Below are 15,873 nucleotides of genomic sequence, written 5' to 3'. Positions count from 1 at the left end.
ATCTTCTGCCCTTTTCCTCTTTCTCCACCTATTCTCCACTCTCAATTTACCTTCCACCAGAAAATGATCTGATATTCCCCCCACTCTCTCCCCTTAGAACATCTACATCCTTACTCTTCCTACCATACTCCTTGTCACCACTATATAGTCCATTAACACTCTATCTGCCACCCTTCCATCCACCACCCTCTCCCATGTGTACTTATGCTTGACTTTCTTCTTAAACACTGTATTTGTTATCACCAGCTCTCTTTCAAGACATATCTCCACCATTAATTCTCTTTGAATTTTGCCTGGAACTCCATACTTCCCAATCACTCCATCTATTGGTTCATTTCCTACCCTAGCATTAAGGTCTCCCAATACAACTACATTGACATTTCTCCCTAATCCCTCCATGCACTCATTTATATCTACCCAAAAAGCCTCCCTTTCCTCTACGCTCTTCTCACTACCAGGCCCATATGCACTTACAAAAACCCACATCTCCCTTCCCAGCTTCACCTTCATCCACATCAACCTTGATGAAACCTCCTTCCACTCCACTACCCGCTTACTTATCTCTTCACTTACTAGTATAGCCACCCCTTCTCTCCCTCATCCCTTCTTCACACCTGAGTACCTCCTAGCTACACTCCCAAACTCAGTTGCCCTTTCCTTTCATTTTAGTTTCACTCAAAGCCAGCACATCCATCTTTCTTCTCACAAACATACTGCCTATTTCTTCCCTTTCACTCTCATCTGTACCACATCCATGCATATTAAAAGACCCAAACCTTAAGGTACGGTTGGAACTCCCAGACCCTCTCATGCCTTTACTTTTTTTTTTAGGAATGTCCCCTTTTGGGGCTACAGGTAGCAGGCTCCTAATCCCACCTCCCATCCTGTTTTTTGTCGCCACTCACAAGTAAAAGCTTAAAAGGTTCAACACACGACCTTCCAGATCTGAAGCCAAATTGACTGTCAGAATGTTCATCTTTTCAAGGTATTTGGTCAATTGATCTTTCAGTCCCTTCACATAATTTCTTTCTTCCTGCAAATTCTGGTAGAGTCATTCCTAGCTTGTTTGCAAGCTTCTTTTCTTTCTCCATTTTTCCCAAGCCACATCCCTGGCCTTTTTCACAATCTCACACTTTTTGTTAAACCAATCCTGTTTTTGCTTCTTCCCTTCTCTTGTCTTTGGCACATCTTTATTCACTCCTAGATTGTAAATGTCAAGATTTCTCATTTCCTCCTTATTCCTGTGGTATTCATGAATTCCTCCTAGTTTGTTTCCTCAATGAATTTTCTCAACCCTAAGTAATCCACTTTCTTAAAATTGAGTCTCCCTTGCCTGTGTGATTCATTCCTTAGCTCTATTTCCTCATCCTCCAGCTGAAATTCCTGTTGGGCAAAGGTACTTCAAGGACCTGATGATGTCTGGCTCTTTGGTTAGTAATAGATCTAATCTTGTGGGAGTGTCATCTCCTCTTACCCATTGCTATACTCATCAGTGTATTTCCCCAGGAATCTGCTTTGCTGCTTGCTTTCCATTCCTCCCAGTTGACATCACCACAATTAAAATCTCTAATAAAGACTGTTACTACTTTGTTCAATATTTTTCTTTAAGAAAGGAGTTGTATCCTTTAACATTTTTTTTATATTTAGTTTCATCCTAAGCTCTTATCGTGGGGGGAACATATGCCACCATGAAGTCTCTTTTATTGTCCTTTAGTACTGATCTTTAGGTGAACTGCTTCAACCCTGCCTTCACTCAGATTTTTTTTTCACCTTTACGTCACTTTTCACCACAAACATTACTCCTCCCTTTTTATCTTCTCTGTCTCTTCTCCAGGTGTATCTGTTGTTCCCCAATTGTATATCAACATTTTTGGGAGCTTAGTCTCTACTACACACAATATTTCTGGATCATTTATCCTTAGGTAGTCATTCATTTCTAACCTGGCTGATTGTAAACCTTCGCCATTAGCATATGCTATTCTAAGTTTCCTTGTAGTGCTTACTTTGCAATATTGCCTTCTCATTTTCTCAGAAACAATTTCCTCACCTTCTGATTGACAACTTGGAGGAGAGAGAGGAGGAAAAAAAAAAAAAAAAAAAAAAAGTCTTATCATTTTTGGCTTTGACTTCCACAAACAATTTTCAGGTCTTTTTTCATTCCTCTTCGTTAGCATCTTTCCTAATCTTAATAATTTTAACCTTTCTTCTCATGCTAACTTCCAATTTGATTACTACGAGTCCTACCCCATTGTCTTAAGACGATGACCTTGTTTGCATCACCCTTGTTAACCCCTTCCATACGGTGCCGCACACGTAGGCGTCATGGGGAGCGAGTGTATTCGCGAGGCTGCCATATCGGCGTCTTGATTATATTTATTGTAGTCGCCCCTCCATAATGACATTCTTTCTAATTCTTTTGTAATCGCATTTTCTATGGTTATCAAAATTCACGGGTGAAGAGAGAACGATCAATACGGTGACTATATTTTATGATGCGAGTATTATTACGACACGTCGTACGGCTGGCATTGGCTGCTGCCACCGAGATCTAAGTCCATGACGCCTACGTGTGTGGCACCGTATGGAAGGGGTTAAAGCCTTTGATCCATTAGAATACCTCTATTAGAGCACCCCACACTGTGTCTTTCCAGAGTTTAACCTCTTCAATACGATGATGCCTACACAGGCATCATGAGGTACAAGTGAGTATATGAGGCTGCCAGCATCAGCATTTTGATCATATTTATTTTGTAGTTGTAGCTGAGTGACCCCCAAATTCTGTGAACAGGTTTATTATTACTCAGAAAGAAAGAGAATGAGTAATACAGCAGTGATTTTTTATTTTCTAAGCAAGTAGTGTGATGCATCATATGTTAGACATCTGATGATGTGTGCAAGAATTTGACTCATACTGAAGAGGTTAAGGTCCTCATAAGGTAAATTTCTGATCGCATGTATCATTTTGGTCATTCTACTCAGTACTAATTCAAGTGAACTGATATCCATTCTATAGGACAGACACTAAAACTGTACTGCATAGTCAAGGATGGGTCTAACACCAGAGTTGGATAATTACCTCTGCACTTTTATTCATGACCTTCCTAGCAATAAAACCTAATGCTCTGTTAGCTCTATTCCTGGATTTAAGGTCAGGACTCACTCCTAAGTCTCTCTTGCACAATTTTCTTTAGAAATTTTTACCTGCTTTCTGGATTCTGTAAACCTATTTTTAACCACTTCCATACGGTGACGCCTACGTAGGCAGCATGAGGAGCAAGTGGGTACTCGATGATGCTGACGTCGCCATCTTGATTATATTTATTGTAGTCGTACCTACATAATTTCCATTCTCTCTAAACTGGCTTCATCAATTTTCTATGGTTATCAAAATACATGGGTGAAAGAGAACGAACGATTGAGCACTGACTTTATTTTTTATAATGCGATTATTATGATGCAACATCGCACGTCGGGCAGCTAATGCTACCAGACATGCGATGTGCCCCGGAGTGAAGAGGTTAACATGTTGCCATTTCACCAACCATATGAAAAATTTGTTAAGATCCTTCTGCAGAATCTTGGCATCCTCTCCTGACCTAACTGGGCATCTTATTTTAGTGTTGTCTACAAACTTGCTAACATCATTATTAATCTCATTGTCCAAGTCGTTTATATATATAATGAACAATAAGGGACCCAAAACCAAACCCTGGGGAACTCCACTAGAAATACTACCCCATTTGGAGGGAGGATGGAAGATGGAGATAGAGAGAGAGAGAGAGAGAGTAAAAAAGAGAGATAATACTGACATCTTCATCCTCGTCTGTTAAAGATGGCCGTACACGAAGAAACACTTGCAAGTTATATCCAAGTTCTTCAATAGAAGCATTCTGAAACTCCTCATCCAGATTCTTTTGGGGTTCAAATACAACTGAAATACTGAAGATAAAAAAGTAAATCATGCAGTCTGGCTATACAATGTATGCGAAAACATTACACAGTTAGACCCAGTATGCAAGATACTCATTCTAAGACCCCTCACATAGTGGAAATCTAAAAGTAATGAATCCCTATACAAGCTTAATATTTTTTTTCTAATAGTATAAGAATATTTCCAGTTGTACAAAAATTTTCTTGTTGAGTATATAAATAAACAAATGAGTAATTGCAAATAGTGGTCTTAGTACAGAAGAAAGATTATTAAAAGAAGTATGGAAGGCAGAAGTGGATGAACATGAGGGGGCGATCGAGGATGAGATGGATGGATGAGGTGAAAGGGGAGTTGAGCGGGAGGGGGTTTCTGTTGGGCAGGTATGGGAGAAGGTGGGAGATAGGGATGCGTGGAGAATGGCTGTGTATAGGTGGGGGAGGGGGTTGGGGAGTGGTTATGATGAATAATATTTTGACACAACCAAAAGGGATTTCTCTACATCTGCTATTTTTCTGCATGAGGGGGTGGAGAGGGGGGTCACCAATTAAAAATGAAGTGGCCTTGCTGTGGATGTTCTGTGTCTTGCTACATTGTTTCTGACCCAAGGCAGTGGGCAGGATACTGGGATGACCCATCATCCATGAGGAGCTAAGATGAGCTGGAGGAAAGGGTGGTGGATGGGAGCGGAATGGGTGGGAATGAAATGGAATGGGGTGGGTATATACCTTTTGACTTTGGCTACCATCCTGATAAGGGGGAAAAAGCCCATGGTATATAGATAGTACAGGCACCCTCTCTCTGCCACCTATCTTTAAACTCATGAACACCCTCACATCTGTAGGAAGGCCCAACCCTGAGGGGCTCAGTCTCCAGACCTGGCATAGGATCTGCATCAACTTCAACTGAAGAAAGACTAACAAAAAGTGTGATAGGCAGATATGGATGGAGTGAACTTGAAGGGAAGACTGAGAATGTGCTGGATGGAAGGCGAAGGAAAAGGAGGTCTTGGGTACAAAGGGAATGGCTCTTGGGCAGACAAGGGAAAAGACAAGATAAAAGTGTGTGTGGAGAGTGGTTGTGAATGGATGAGAAACTGATGCAGCCTGAAGAGGTTTCTTCTTGTCAGCTCTGTGGTTTCCCAAGCAGACAAAAGAGGTTGGAGGTCACCATGTAATGAAGCAGTGGGGGTAAACCAGCTTCAGCTGTTGGGCCCTGTTGTGGATATGCCATACCTTGCTGCAGTGCTTCCAACCCAAAAAGTGGGCAGGGGACAGGGATGATTTTTTTATTCACAAGGAGCCAAGATAAAAGGGATAATAAATGGACATGAGATGAGTGAAAGGTGGGTGAAAACATTGACTAGCCCATCCCTCTTATAAAGGAAAAGGCTATTACAGCACATGTACAGGGATGTATTGTTTGATTTTATTAACAACTAGTTGTCAGACATTACTTACTTGCCAAAGTCAGAGTCAGCTGCCTGGAGGTACGAAAGCCTCTCTTGTGATGGATTTTTCTTGAAAGCCTTCATGATGCACCATCTGAAATAACAAAAATTATACACAGTATTAAATACACAAGTAGCTAAGATGAAAGGGGGAAAAGGTGAATGAGTGGTTGTATGCTTTGATTTGGCCCTTTGGGTACTTACCTAGTTGTATTTTGCGGGAAGGGGAGCTATGCTCGTGTTGTCCCGCCATTGTATCTCGCAGTGTCTAGTTTGCTTTTAAACTCATGAATGGTTTTTGCGCATATTATTTCATTATCCAGTTTGTTCCAAGTGTCCAAGTGGAAAACTGTTTTTCTTCAGTTCTCTTCTATAGCTATGTTTTTTTATTTTCTTTCCATGTCCTCTTGTGTTTCTCTTGTCCCAGTTGAGTAAGTCCTCTATCAAGTATCTCTGTGCCTTTCATGTTTCTGTAGATGGTCAGTAGGTCACCTCTCTCTCTTCTTTGCTCCAGTGTCGGTAACTCCAGTTTAGCCAATCTCTCCTCGTATGATAGGTTTGCAAGTGCAGGTGCCATTTTTGTAGCTGCTCTTTGGATTCTTTCTATTTTCTTTATATTCTTTTTGGTACTGGGGGACCACAATGTCGCCGCATACTCTAGTCTAGGCCTCATCAATGTAACCAATATTTTTTTTATCATGTCTTCGTCCAAGTATGCAAATGCCACTTTTATTGATCTTAGCAAGTTGTAAGTCTCCCCGACAATTTTATTAATCTGTTTATCATAGGACAAGTCGTTCGTGATAATTACTCCCAAATCTTTTTCGGATCTTACTTTCTTTACTTCCTTGGTTCCAATTGTATATTTTCCTGATATTCTGTTTTTGCTTTTTCCAAACTCCATTATGCTACATTTCTTAGTATTAAAGTCCACTTCCCATTTCTGACTCCAGTTCCATACCCTATTCACCGCATACTCTAGTCTAGGCCTCATCAATGTAACCAATATTTTTTTTATCATGTCTTCGTCCAAGTATGCAAATGCCACTTTTATTGATCTTAGCAAGTTGTAAGTCTCCCCGACAATTTTATTAATCTGTTTATCATAGGACAAGTCGTTCGTGATAATTACTCCCAAATCTTTTTCGGATCTTACTTTCTTTACTTCCTTGGTTCCAATTGTATATTTTCCTGATATTCTGTTTTTGCTTTTTCCAAACTCCATTATGCTACATTTCTTAGTATTAAAGTCCACTTCCCATTTCTGACTCCAGTTCCATACCCTATTCAGGTCTTCTTGCAGTGCTTCACAGTCCTTATCAGTTTCTACTTTCCTTAACAGTTTGGCGTCGTCAGCAAAGAAGCTCATGTAACAGTTCACGTCCTCATCCATGTCATTCATATAGATAGCAAACATTATTGGTGCCAGTATCCTTGCGGTATTCCAATGATCACCTCTTTCCAATCTGAATATTTTTCTCTGAGCACTACTCTCATCTTTCTACCAGTCAGGAAGTCCTCCATCCATTTTAGTAGGTTCCCTTGTATTCCTCCTATATGTTCCAGTTTTTTTTAGTAATTTTCTGTGTGGTACTTATCAAAGGCTTTTTGCAAGTCTAGGAACACACAATCAGCCCATCCATTTCTTTCTTGCACTATGTCTATTAGCCTTGAGTAGAAGCATATTAAGTTTGTGGTGCATGATCTTCCTTGTCTGAACCCAAATTGTCTTGGGTTTAATATGTTGTCTTCCAGATGTTTTACCCATCTATTCTTTATGATTTTCTCACAAATTTTGGCTATAGTGCTTGTTAGTGATAGTGGCCTGTAGTTGGTGGGTTCTTCCTTGTTTCCTCCTTTATATATTGGTACAATGTTAGCATTTTTCCAGTCATTAGGTATCTTTCCTTCTTTGAGTGATGATGATGTGTATTATGATGTGTATTTTGTCCATTAGTTCTTCTTTGCATTCCTTTAGAATCCAATTTGCAATACCATCCGGGCTATGTGATTTTCTGACGTCCAGTTTTGATAGATGTTCTGATATTTCTTTTTGTGATGTTGTAAACTCACTCATGTGGGGAGATTGCTTGTTATTATCTACGTCCCAATTTTGTATTTTCTCTCTGGTTGTTCATGACTTCGGCCATCTCTAATTCTTCTGTGTATTCTATATTTCCTTGGCGTAGTTTCACCATTTCCTGTTTGGTTTTAAGTTTACCATTCACATACCGATAGAATAGCTTGGGTTGATCTTTGCATTTATCTATAATATCCTTCTCATGGTTCCTTTTTTCCTCTCTTCTCACATTAACATACTCATTTCTATAGTTTATATAAATTTGCCATTTGCTTTGTTTTTTGTCTTTTCTCCACCTTTTCCAAGCTTTGTCCCTTCTGTCTTTTGCCTCACTGCATCTTTTGTTGAACCAACATTTAATGTACTTTCTCTCTCACTTTTGTCTTGGTACATGCCTGTTTACCCCTTCATTGTGTGTGTATTTACCTAGTTGTATTTTACGGGAAGGGGAGCTATGCTCGTGGGGTCCCGTCTTCATATCTCATTTTATCTAAACTATTTTTAAATTCATGTATTGTTTTTGCACACACCACTTTCTCATCTAACTTGTTCCAACTGTCTATTACTCTGTGAGGAAAGCTGTTCTTTTTCAGATCTCTTCTATAGCTGTCTTTTTTATTTTCTTTCCGTGTCCTCTTGTATTTCTATCATCCCATTTTTGTGTGTGTGTGTGTGTGTGTGTACATGATTCACCATGTGATGTATTTCCAGATACTAGAACCAGACAATGACCACAGGATTATACTACTCAGATGGAATATCAGTGATATTTAGCAACACATACTACAATTTAAGGGTTGCAGTAGACTCATCGTTGAAATTTCATAGCCATATTGCAGAAATAACCTAACAACAAATCACTTAAATTCATCCTGCAGATATACTAAACACACATCAGACCTATCAACAAATATGTGCTTCAGTTGTGTGGTTTACTAGATAAAATACTGATATGCATCTACAGTACATAGATTAAAAACATTTACAGATTAGCTTTGACTTACTCAACAAGACTGACAAAGTTTGATCTATTATCTGATTAATGGCAATCTTAGCAGAGCAGATTTAAAACAAGTTTTAGAAAATTCTTTATGGAAAATCATCAATCAGTTAATATTTTCTTTTCATTATTAACCTCTTCAATACAAGTCAAATTCTTGCACACAGCATTGGATGCCTGATGTACAATGATGCATCACAATACTCATGTAATAAAATATAGTCACTGCTGATTTACTTCTCTTTTACTCTGAGTAATAATAAATACAGAAAATGCGATCAAGCCAGTTCACAGAATTCAAAGGTCACTAAGCTACAACCACAAAATAAATGTAACCAGGATGCCATTACCGGCATACTCAAATACCCACTCACACAATGGAAACAAGGAAGTCAAAAAAGTTGATTCAGAAAGGGACCTGGGAGTGATTACCTCGGGTCTATATGGGGTGCCCCTACGGACCAGAGCCACACATCATTTTGTCTGTGATGGAGGAGGACTATGCTCATACAGAAATGATGAAACTTTTATTACACTGCTACTGTCCCTCCATTATGCTGTCCCACAACCCCTTGTTGCTGTCATGTACAATTTCTCTGAATTTAATTTCCTTGTTTTGCCTACCCTGTGGTGGGGGAAAAGAATGCTGCCACCATGCTTCCCACTTGGATCATAAGAGGCGAGAAAAATGGGACAGGGATTGGGACCAGGCATCCTTCTCCCTGTATCCCCACAGGGGACATTCCTAAAAAAAAAAAAAAAAAAAGTCATAAGAGGGTCTAGTTTTCCAACCAGCACCCTAAAGTTTGGGTCTTTTAATGTGCGTGGATGTGGTACTGATGTGAGTAAAAGAGAAGAGATAGGTAGTATGTTTGTGAGAAGATGGATGTGTTGGCTTTGAGTGAAACTAAGTTGAGAGGGAAGGGTGAGTGTGAGTTTGGAAGTGTAGTTGGGAGGTTCTCAGGTGTGAAGAGAGGAAGAGAGAAGGGGTGGCTATACTAGTAAGTGAAGAGATAGGTAAATGTGTAGTGGAGTGGAAGGAGGTTTCTTCAAGGTTAATGTGGATGAAGGTGAAACTGGGAAAGGATATTAGGGTTTTTGTAAGTGCATATGGACCTGGTAGTGAGAGGAGTGTAGAAGAAAGGGAGGGTTTTTAGATAGACTTAAATGAGTGCATGGAGGAATTAGGGAGAATCGCCAATGTAGTAGTATTGGGAGACCTTAATGCTAGGGTAGGAGTTCCAGGAAAGAATCGTAGTGGAGTTAATGATGGAGATATGTCTAGAGAGTTGATGATAGCAAATATAGTGTTTCGGAAGAGGGTGGTAGATAGAGCATTAATGGACTACAGGTAGTCGTCGTCTTACGACCAATGCGACTTATGACTGATCGACTTTACAACCACGAGATAGTGCAATAATATTTAACATTAAACCCCTTCCATATGGTGCTGCATACGTAGGCGGCACGAGGAGCAAGTGGATACGTGAGGCTCCCATATCGGCATCTTGATTATATTTATTGTAGTTGCCCCTGCGTAATGACATACTCTCTAAACTGTCTTCATCACATTTTCTATGGTTATCAAAATTCACAGGTGAAAGAGAGAACGATCAATATAAGCGGTGACTATATTTTATGGTGCGAGTATTATTATGACACATCGTACGTCTGGCAGCTAATGCCGAGTGTATGTTCAGTACAGTACGTAAACGAAAAGAATGTGTTTTGAAATAAAAAATTCCTAATTTTGCCTTGCATTTTGTATTCTTATATGTTTTGTAATTAATAAAATGTAACAGTAAAACTTTTTTATGTCTAGTCTGTTATCGATAACAATATGTTCAGTACAGCATTTTGTATTTTTATGTTTTGCGATTAACAAAATGTAACAGTAAACTTTGTTTATGCCTAGTCTGTTGTCAATAACAATATTTTCGGTACAGTATGTGAACGAAAAGAGTGTTTTGAAATTATTTTTTTCCTAATTTTGCCTTGCCATGATTTTAATGTAACCAACAAAAAAGTATTTGCAGGTCAAAGATGACAGGACTTTATTCAGTATGTGTAGGCCTAGGCTATGTTTCCTAACAAAAATTATAAAAAAGTTAATGAATATTAAACAATGTAGCTCAAAGATAATAAGATTTTATTCAGTATGCATATGTTTCCTAAAGAAAGTCTGATAGTAAAATAATAAAAAGGTTAAAAAATACAGTATTAAATATCATAGGTCAAAGATGATAGGATGCTTAGGCCTAGGCTACGTTTCCCAAAGAAAATCAGATAAAATTATAAGAAGGTTAAAAAATACTATACATGGTTAAAAAATGCTAAGATTATTTCAGTGTGCTAAATATAATATACAATATATACATATACAGTAACAAAAATAATATTTAAAGGGTAATATATATATATAAGGGGTAATATACACTGTATATATATAAAGTCCGACTTGCATCCTGATCGGCTTACAACCTGTCTGTCGGAACCGAACTCGGTCGTAAGTCAACGACTACCTGTATGTAGTGGTAGATAGCAGTATAATAGGAAGAGTTAAGGATGTACATGTTCTAAGGGGAGAGAGTGGGGGAGTATCAGATCATTTTTTGGAAGGTAAGTTGAGAGTGGAGGATAGATGGAGAAAGGAGAAAAGGTAGGGAGGTACTTAGAGTGAACTCTTCAAATGCGAAGGAAAAGAAGGAGTATAAGATGCTGAGAGAGGAGTGGGAGGGAGTGAAGGATAGAGTGGAACTAGGAGTGGAGGAGGAATGGGAATGGTTCAAGGAGCGAGTCACAAAGTGTGCAAAGATGGTGTGTGGAACAAGAAGGATGGGAGGAAATAGAAGGAAGAGTAGTGAGTGGTGGGATGAGGAAACAAAGAAGGTTGTAGAAGAGAAGATGCGAGCTTTCACAGATTGGTTACAAAATAGGATGAGGGAGTCATATGAGAGGTACAAAGAAAAGAAAAGAGAAGTAAAGCAAAAGGTAAAGGAGGCAAAGAGGAGGGCAAATGTGAAATGGGGTAAGAATATGACAGAAAATATTTAAAGTAATAAAAAGATGTTTTGGAAAGAAATTAGGAGAGGAAGAGGAGGCAAATCTAGTAGAGAAGAAAAGGTAAAAGGTGCAGATGGAGAGATGATAACAGAAGAGAGAAGAAAGATGGGCAAAGTATTTTAGGGAGTTGCTAAATGTGAAGGAGGATGGGTAGGAAAGGATAGTAGCAGTGGGAAGTGTTAAGAAAATGACCGTGATGAGTGAGGAAAATGGAGGAGAAATAAGGAAGGATGAAGTGAAGGCAGTTGTTAAGATGACGAGAGCAGGTAAGGCACCTGGTTTGAATGGATGCCATGCAGAATGTCTAAAAAAAGGAGGTACAGTGATGGTGGACTGGCTGGTGAGGGTTATTTAACCCCTTCCATACGGGGCCGCACACGTAGGCGTCATGGGGAGCGAGTGTATTCGCGAGGCTGCCATATCGGCGTCTTGATTATATTTATTGTAGTCGCCCCTCCATAATGACATTCTTTCTAATTCTTTTGTAATCGCATTTTCTATGGTTATCAAAATTCACGGGTGAAGAGAGAACGATCGATATAAGCGGTGACTATATTTTATGATGCGAGTATTATTACGACACGTCGTACGGCTGGCATTGGTTGCTGCCACCGAGATCTAAGTCCATGACGCCTACGTGTGTGGCACCGTATGGAAGGGGTTAATGTTTGTTGGAAAGAGGGTAGAGTGCTGGAGGACTGGAGGAGTGCCTGTATAGTTCCACTCTACAAGGGAAAAGGGGAAAAGTATGAGTTTAGTAGTTTCAGAGGGATTAGCTTGTTAAGTGTAGTTGGAAAGGCTTATGGGAGGATCTTCATTAAGAGGATTGGGAGAGGAAGAGGGAGTAATTGGTGAGGAACAGTATGCATTTAGGATAGGTAGAGGTTGCGTAAATCAGATTTTTGTGGTAAGACATGTGAGAAAGCTATAGGAAAAGGTAAGGATGTTTTTTGGGCTTTTATGGATCTGGAAAAGGCTTATGACGGGGTAGACAGGAAGGCACTATGGGAGGTTTGCAGATATACGGGATAGGAGGAATGCTTTTAGTAGCTGTCAGGAGTTTTTATGCAAGTAGTAGAGCATGTGCCAGGATTAGAAATGGAGAGAGTGAGTGGTTCAAGGTAAAGGTGGGACTTCATAAGGGATGTGTTATGTCACCCTGGCTGTTCAACTTATATATGGATGGGGTGGTGCGAGAGGTAAATGCAATGGTGGTGGGTCAGGGATTGGAGATGTTTAAAGAAAATGGAGAAAAGTGGGAGGTGAGCCAGCTGTTGTTTGCAGATGACACTGCACTTGTAGCAGGATCAGAGAGGAAGTTGGTGACAGAGACTGGGAGAGTGTGTGAAAGAAGAAAGTTGAAGACAACTGTGGGTAAAAGTAAGGTGATGAGATGTACAAGGAGTGAAAGTGGCAGCAGACTGGAAGTAAGCATTAAGGGAGAGCAACTGGAGGAAGTGGATAGTTTTAGATACTTGGGTGCAAATGTGGCAGGCAAGGGAGGAGTGGAGGTAGAATGTACATTGAGAGAAGCGAGTAAATGCCTTGGGGGATTAAAAAGTGTAATGAGAAATAGACATTTGGGAATGGATGCTAAGGAGATTGTATGAAGGAGTGATTGTGCCAACAGCACTGTATGGGGCAGAAACATGGAACATAAGAGAGGAAGAGAGGAGTTTGAATGTGTTTGAGATGAGGTGTCTGAGAAGTATGATGGGGGTTACTAGGCTGAATAGAGTGAGAAATGAGGTGAGGAGGAGAACAGGGGTTGTAAGGGAGTTGGGAGATAGGGTTGATGAAAGAGTATTGGGATAGTTTGGACACATGGAAAGAATGTGTGAAGAAAGACTAGTAAAAGAGGTATGGAAGGCAGATGTGGAGGGAGTGAACATGAGGGGGCGACCAAGGATGAGATGGATGGATAGGGTGAAAGGGGCTTTGGGGAAGAGGGGAATGTCTGTTGAGGAAGGTCAGAAAAGGACAGAAGATAGGGATGAATGGAGAATGGTTGTATATGGATGATGTGATGCATGAGGTGGAATGGGTGGGGGATGGGGGGTGAGGTGTATGTGTGAGAAATTTTGATGCAGCCCATAGGGATTTCTCCCCTTCTCCTTTTCTGCATGAGGGGACAGAGAGGGGGGGTTGCAGATTTAATGAAGCAGCCTTGCTGTGGATGTGCTGTGTCTTGCGACACTGCTTCTGACCCAGGGCAGTGGACAAGATGCAGGGATGACCCATCATCCAGGAGGTGCCAAGATAAGAGGGAGGGTAGAGGGTGGAGGGGATAGTCCATGGGCCAGGAGGGTCCACCGTGCAACCCCCCCCCCCCATAACAGTATAGGACCATTTTTTTTTTTTTAGTCCCTGGGACCTTATGAAACAACAATATATGATGCCCATAGCAATATTTTGGGATCAACTACCCATTAGTGGCAATTTTCAAAATGGCCGCCGGCGTAACTAAAAAAATCACGTTTTCGCTTATAACTTTCCTTCTATGACAGATAGAGACATGGTTTCAGTGTCTTTATCTATGTTTTTGAGTACCAGCAATCCAATAATGCATCTTAGAACACTCTATCACGTTTACTTTGTTAAATAAAAAAAAAATAAAAAACTCGATTTTGGGCCTAATCGGGCCACATTTTAGTGATCCTGTAGTACAATACGCAAAGTGCAAGATTTTTATTAAGCATAGTTACTGTTTAGAAATTACAATTTATCTTCCTATTGTTTTACAGTAAACTGTCTATCCTGAACGAACATGGCATCCAAGAAGCGCAAGAGGGATGAGTGTGTGGCAGGTGCTTCTTCCAAAACTGAACATTACATTATACATTACAGAGACAGTTCATCAGGACCATTGACAACACTGACAGAAGAGAGACTATCAAAGCTGAAGGAAATCCAAAAGCAGAGACTTTCTGAGCCAGTAGATTCTCCTCATCGGATGTCGTATGTCTGTTTACAAATTCCAGCTACAGTCGAGGAAAACCATGGATATCATCAACAATGTTACAAACGGTTCACATCTAATCTAGAAAGACTTTCATCCTCATCGACCTCATCATCATTAACAGAAACTGCTGTTTGTCGTCCACGTCCACCAAGATGCCTTCTGATGGAAGTGAGAAATTCATTTTTAACCCAGACTGCATTTTCTGCCACAAGACCGGCAAAAAAAGTTAAACATGGAGGCAGCTGAACAACTGAACCAACATCACGATTTGAATATGATGGAGGTGCAACCGTTCTCAAGGTTGCAGAGGAACGAAAAGATTTTGAGATGCTCCAAAGGATCAAAGGTTATGATCTTTATGCCTGTGAGGCTCAATACCACAGGAGTTGCAGAGCTAAGTACACAAGAGACCCGTCGTCGTGGTGCAGCAGTGACCCTGAAGCTCTGTCTCAGCAGGCCATGATGGAGGAAGCACACCGCAATGCATTTGCCAGTACTTGTGCCTTTGTTGAAGAAAATGTTATCCACAATAACACTGTTGTCAAGCTAGATTTCTTGAAGGACATTTATGTCCAAGAATTAGCTCAAACCCAGTTTGGAAACACTCAGTACAGATCTGAGAAACTAAAAGCAAAACTTGTTGTGCATTATGGGGACAAACTATCATTTGAGCCAATCCAATCCCAATCTGGCCAGTTTAGTTCTTACCTTGTTTTCAACACTGACATTAAAGTAGGAGAGGCTGTGAAGCAGGCGTATATCCTTGGTACATCTGACAAAACAAAAGATGTGGCCTTGAATTTAAGGTATGATATTCAAAAAGCCTTTCAATGTGTCGAACCGCTGAAATGGCCACCAACAGCTCGATATCTGGAGGGAGTAAATCCTAACATTCCTGAGGAATTAATGAATTTCCTGTACTTCCTCATAGCTGGCAAACAAACGCAGGAAGATGGCACCAAAGTCAATCGATTGGACAAGACCTTTGCCGTGCTGTCACAAATGGCCAGTGGAAATTGCCAAAACACATACTTCTGTGTATGACACTGCGACATTTGTTCAGAAGTGCACTTACCAACCTCATAAACAAGTTTGGCCATTCAGAAAACTATAGCTTCTCTCTAGAGCTTGAAAGTGCATTGGCCAAGGTTCTTCAGGAATCATCAAAGATCCTCCCTCTTCGCATCATGAAAAACCCCTCTCTTCCAGCCGTATTCCATTCAGATTTTGATAACTTCGATCAAAATACCGCATCAGGATCAGTGCATACCAGTCATGGAATCATGCTGCAAGAAGTAGGACCACTGCTAGAGACACTTGAAGTGGAAGATGTGGGGGACATTGAAACAGGGGACATGGATACCACTTTAATCACAGAGCGAAGTAAGAG

At 40.3% G+C, this 15,873-nt stretch overlaps 1 protein-coding gene across 2 annotated transcripts in view; it reads right to left on the bottom strand.

The window, feature by feature from the left end:
• LOC143035120 (uncharacterized) overlaps window positions 1-15,873 on the bottom strand; it is a 214,642-nt gene that overhangs the window by 189,270 nt on the left and 9,499 nt on the right. For both annotated transcript variants that reach the window (XM_076201708.1, XM_076201709.1), the window contains exons 2-3: window positions 5,389-5,472; window positions 3,810-3,939 (exon numbers count right to left, since the gene is read on the bottom strand). In XM_076201708.1, coding sequence (XP_076057823.1) covers window positions 3,810-3,939; window positions 5,389-5,462 — 204 coding nt within the window. In that variant the 5' untranslated portion in view covers window positions 5,463-5,472. The remainder of the gene's footprint in view (window positions 1-3,809; window positions 3,940-5,388; window positions 5,473-15,873) is intronic.

This window comes from Oratosquilla oratoria, chromosome 18, assembly GCF_046742065.1.
Source record: "Oratosquilla oratoria isolate Oo_2021 chromosome 18, ASM4674206v1, whole genome shotgun sequence".
Lineage (NCBI taxonomy): Eukaryota > Metazoa > Arthropoda > Malacostraca > Stomatopoda > Squillidae > Oratosquilla > Oratosquilla oratoria.
Note: the sequence above shows the minus strand (reverse complement) of the source record. Positions and strands in the feature narration are given on the sequence as shown.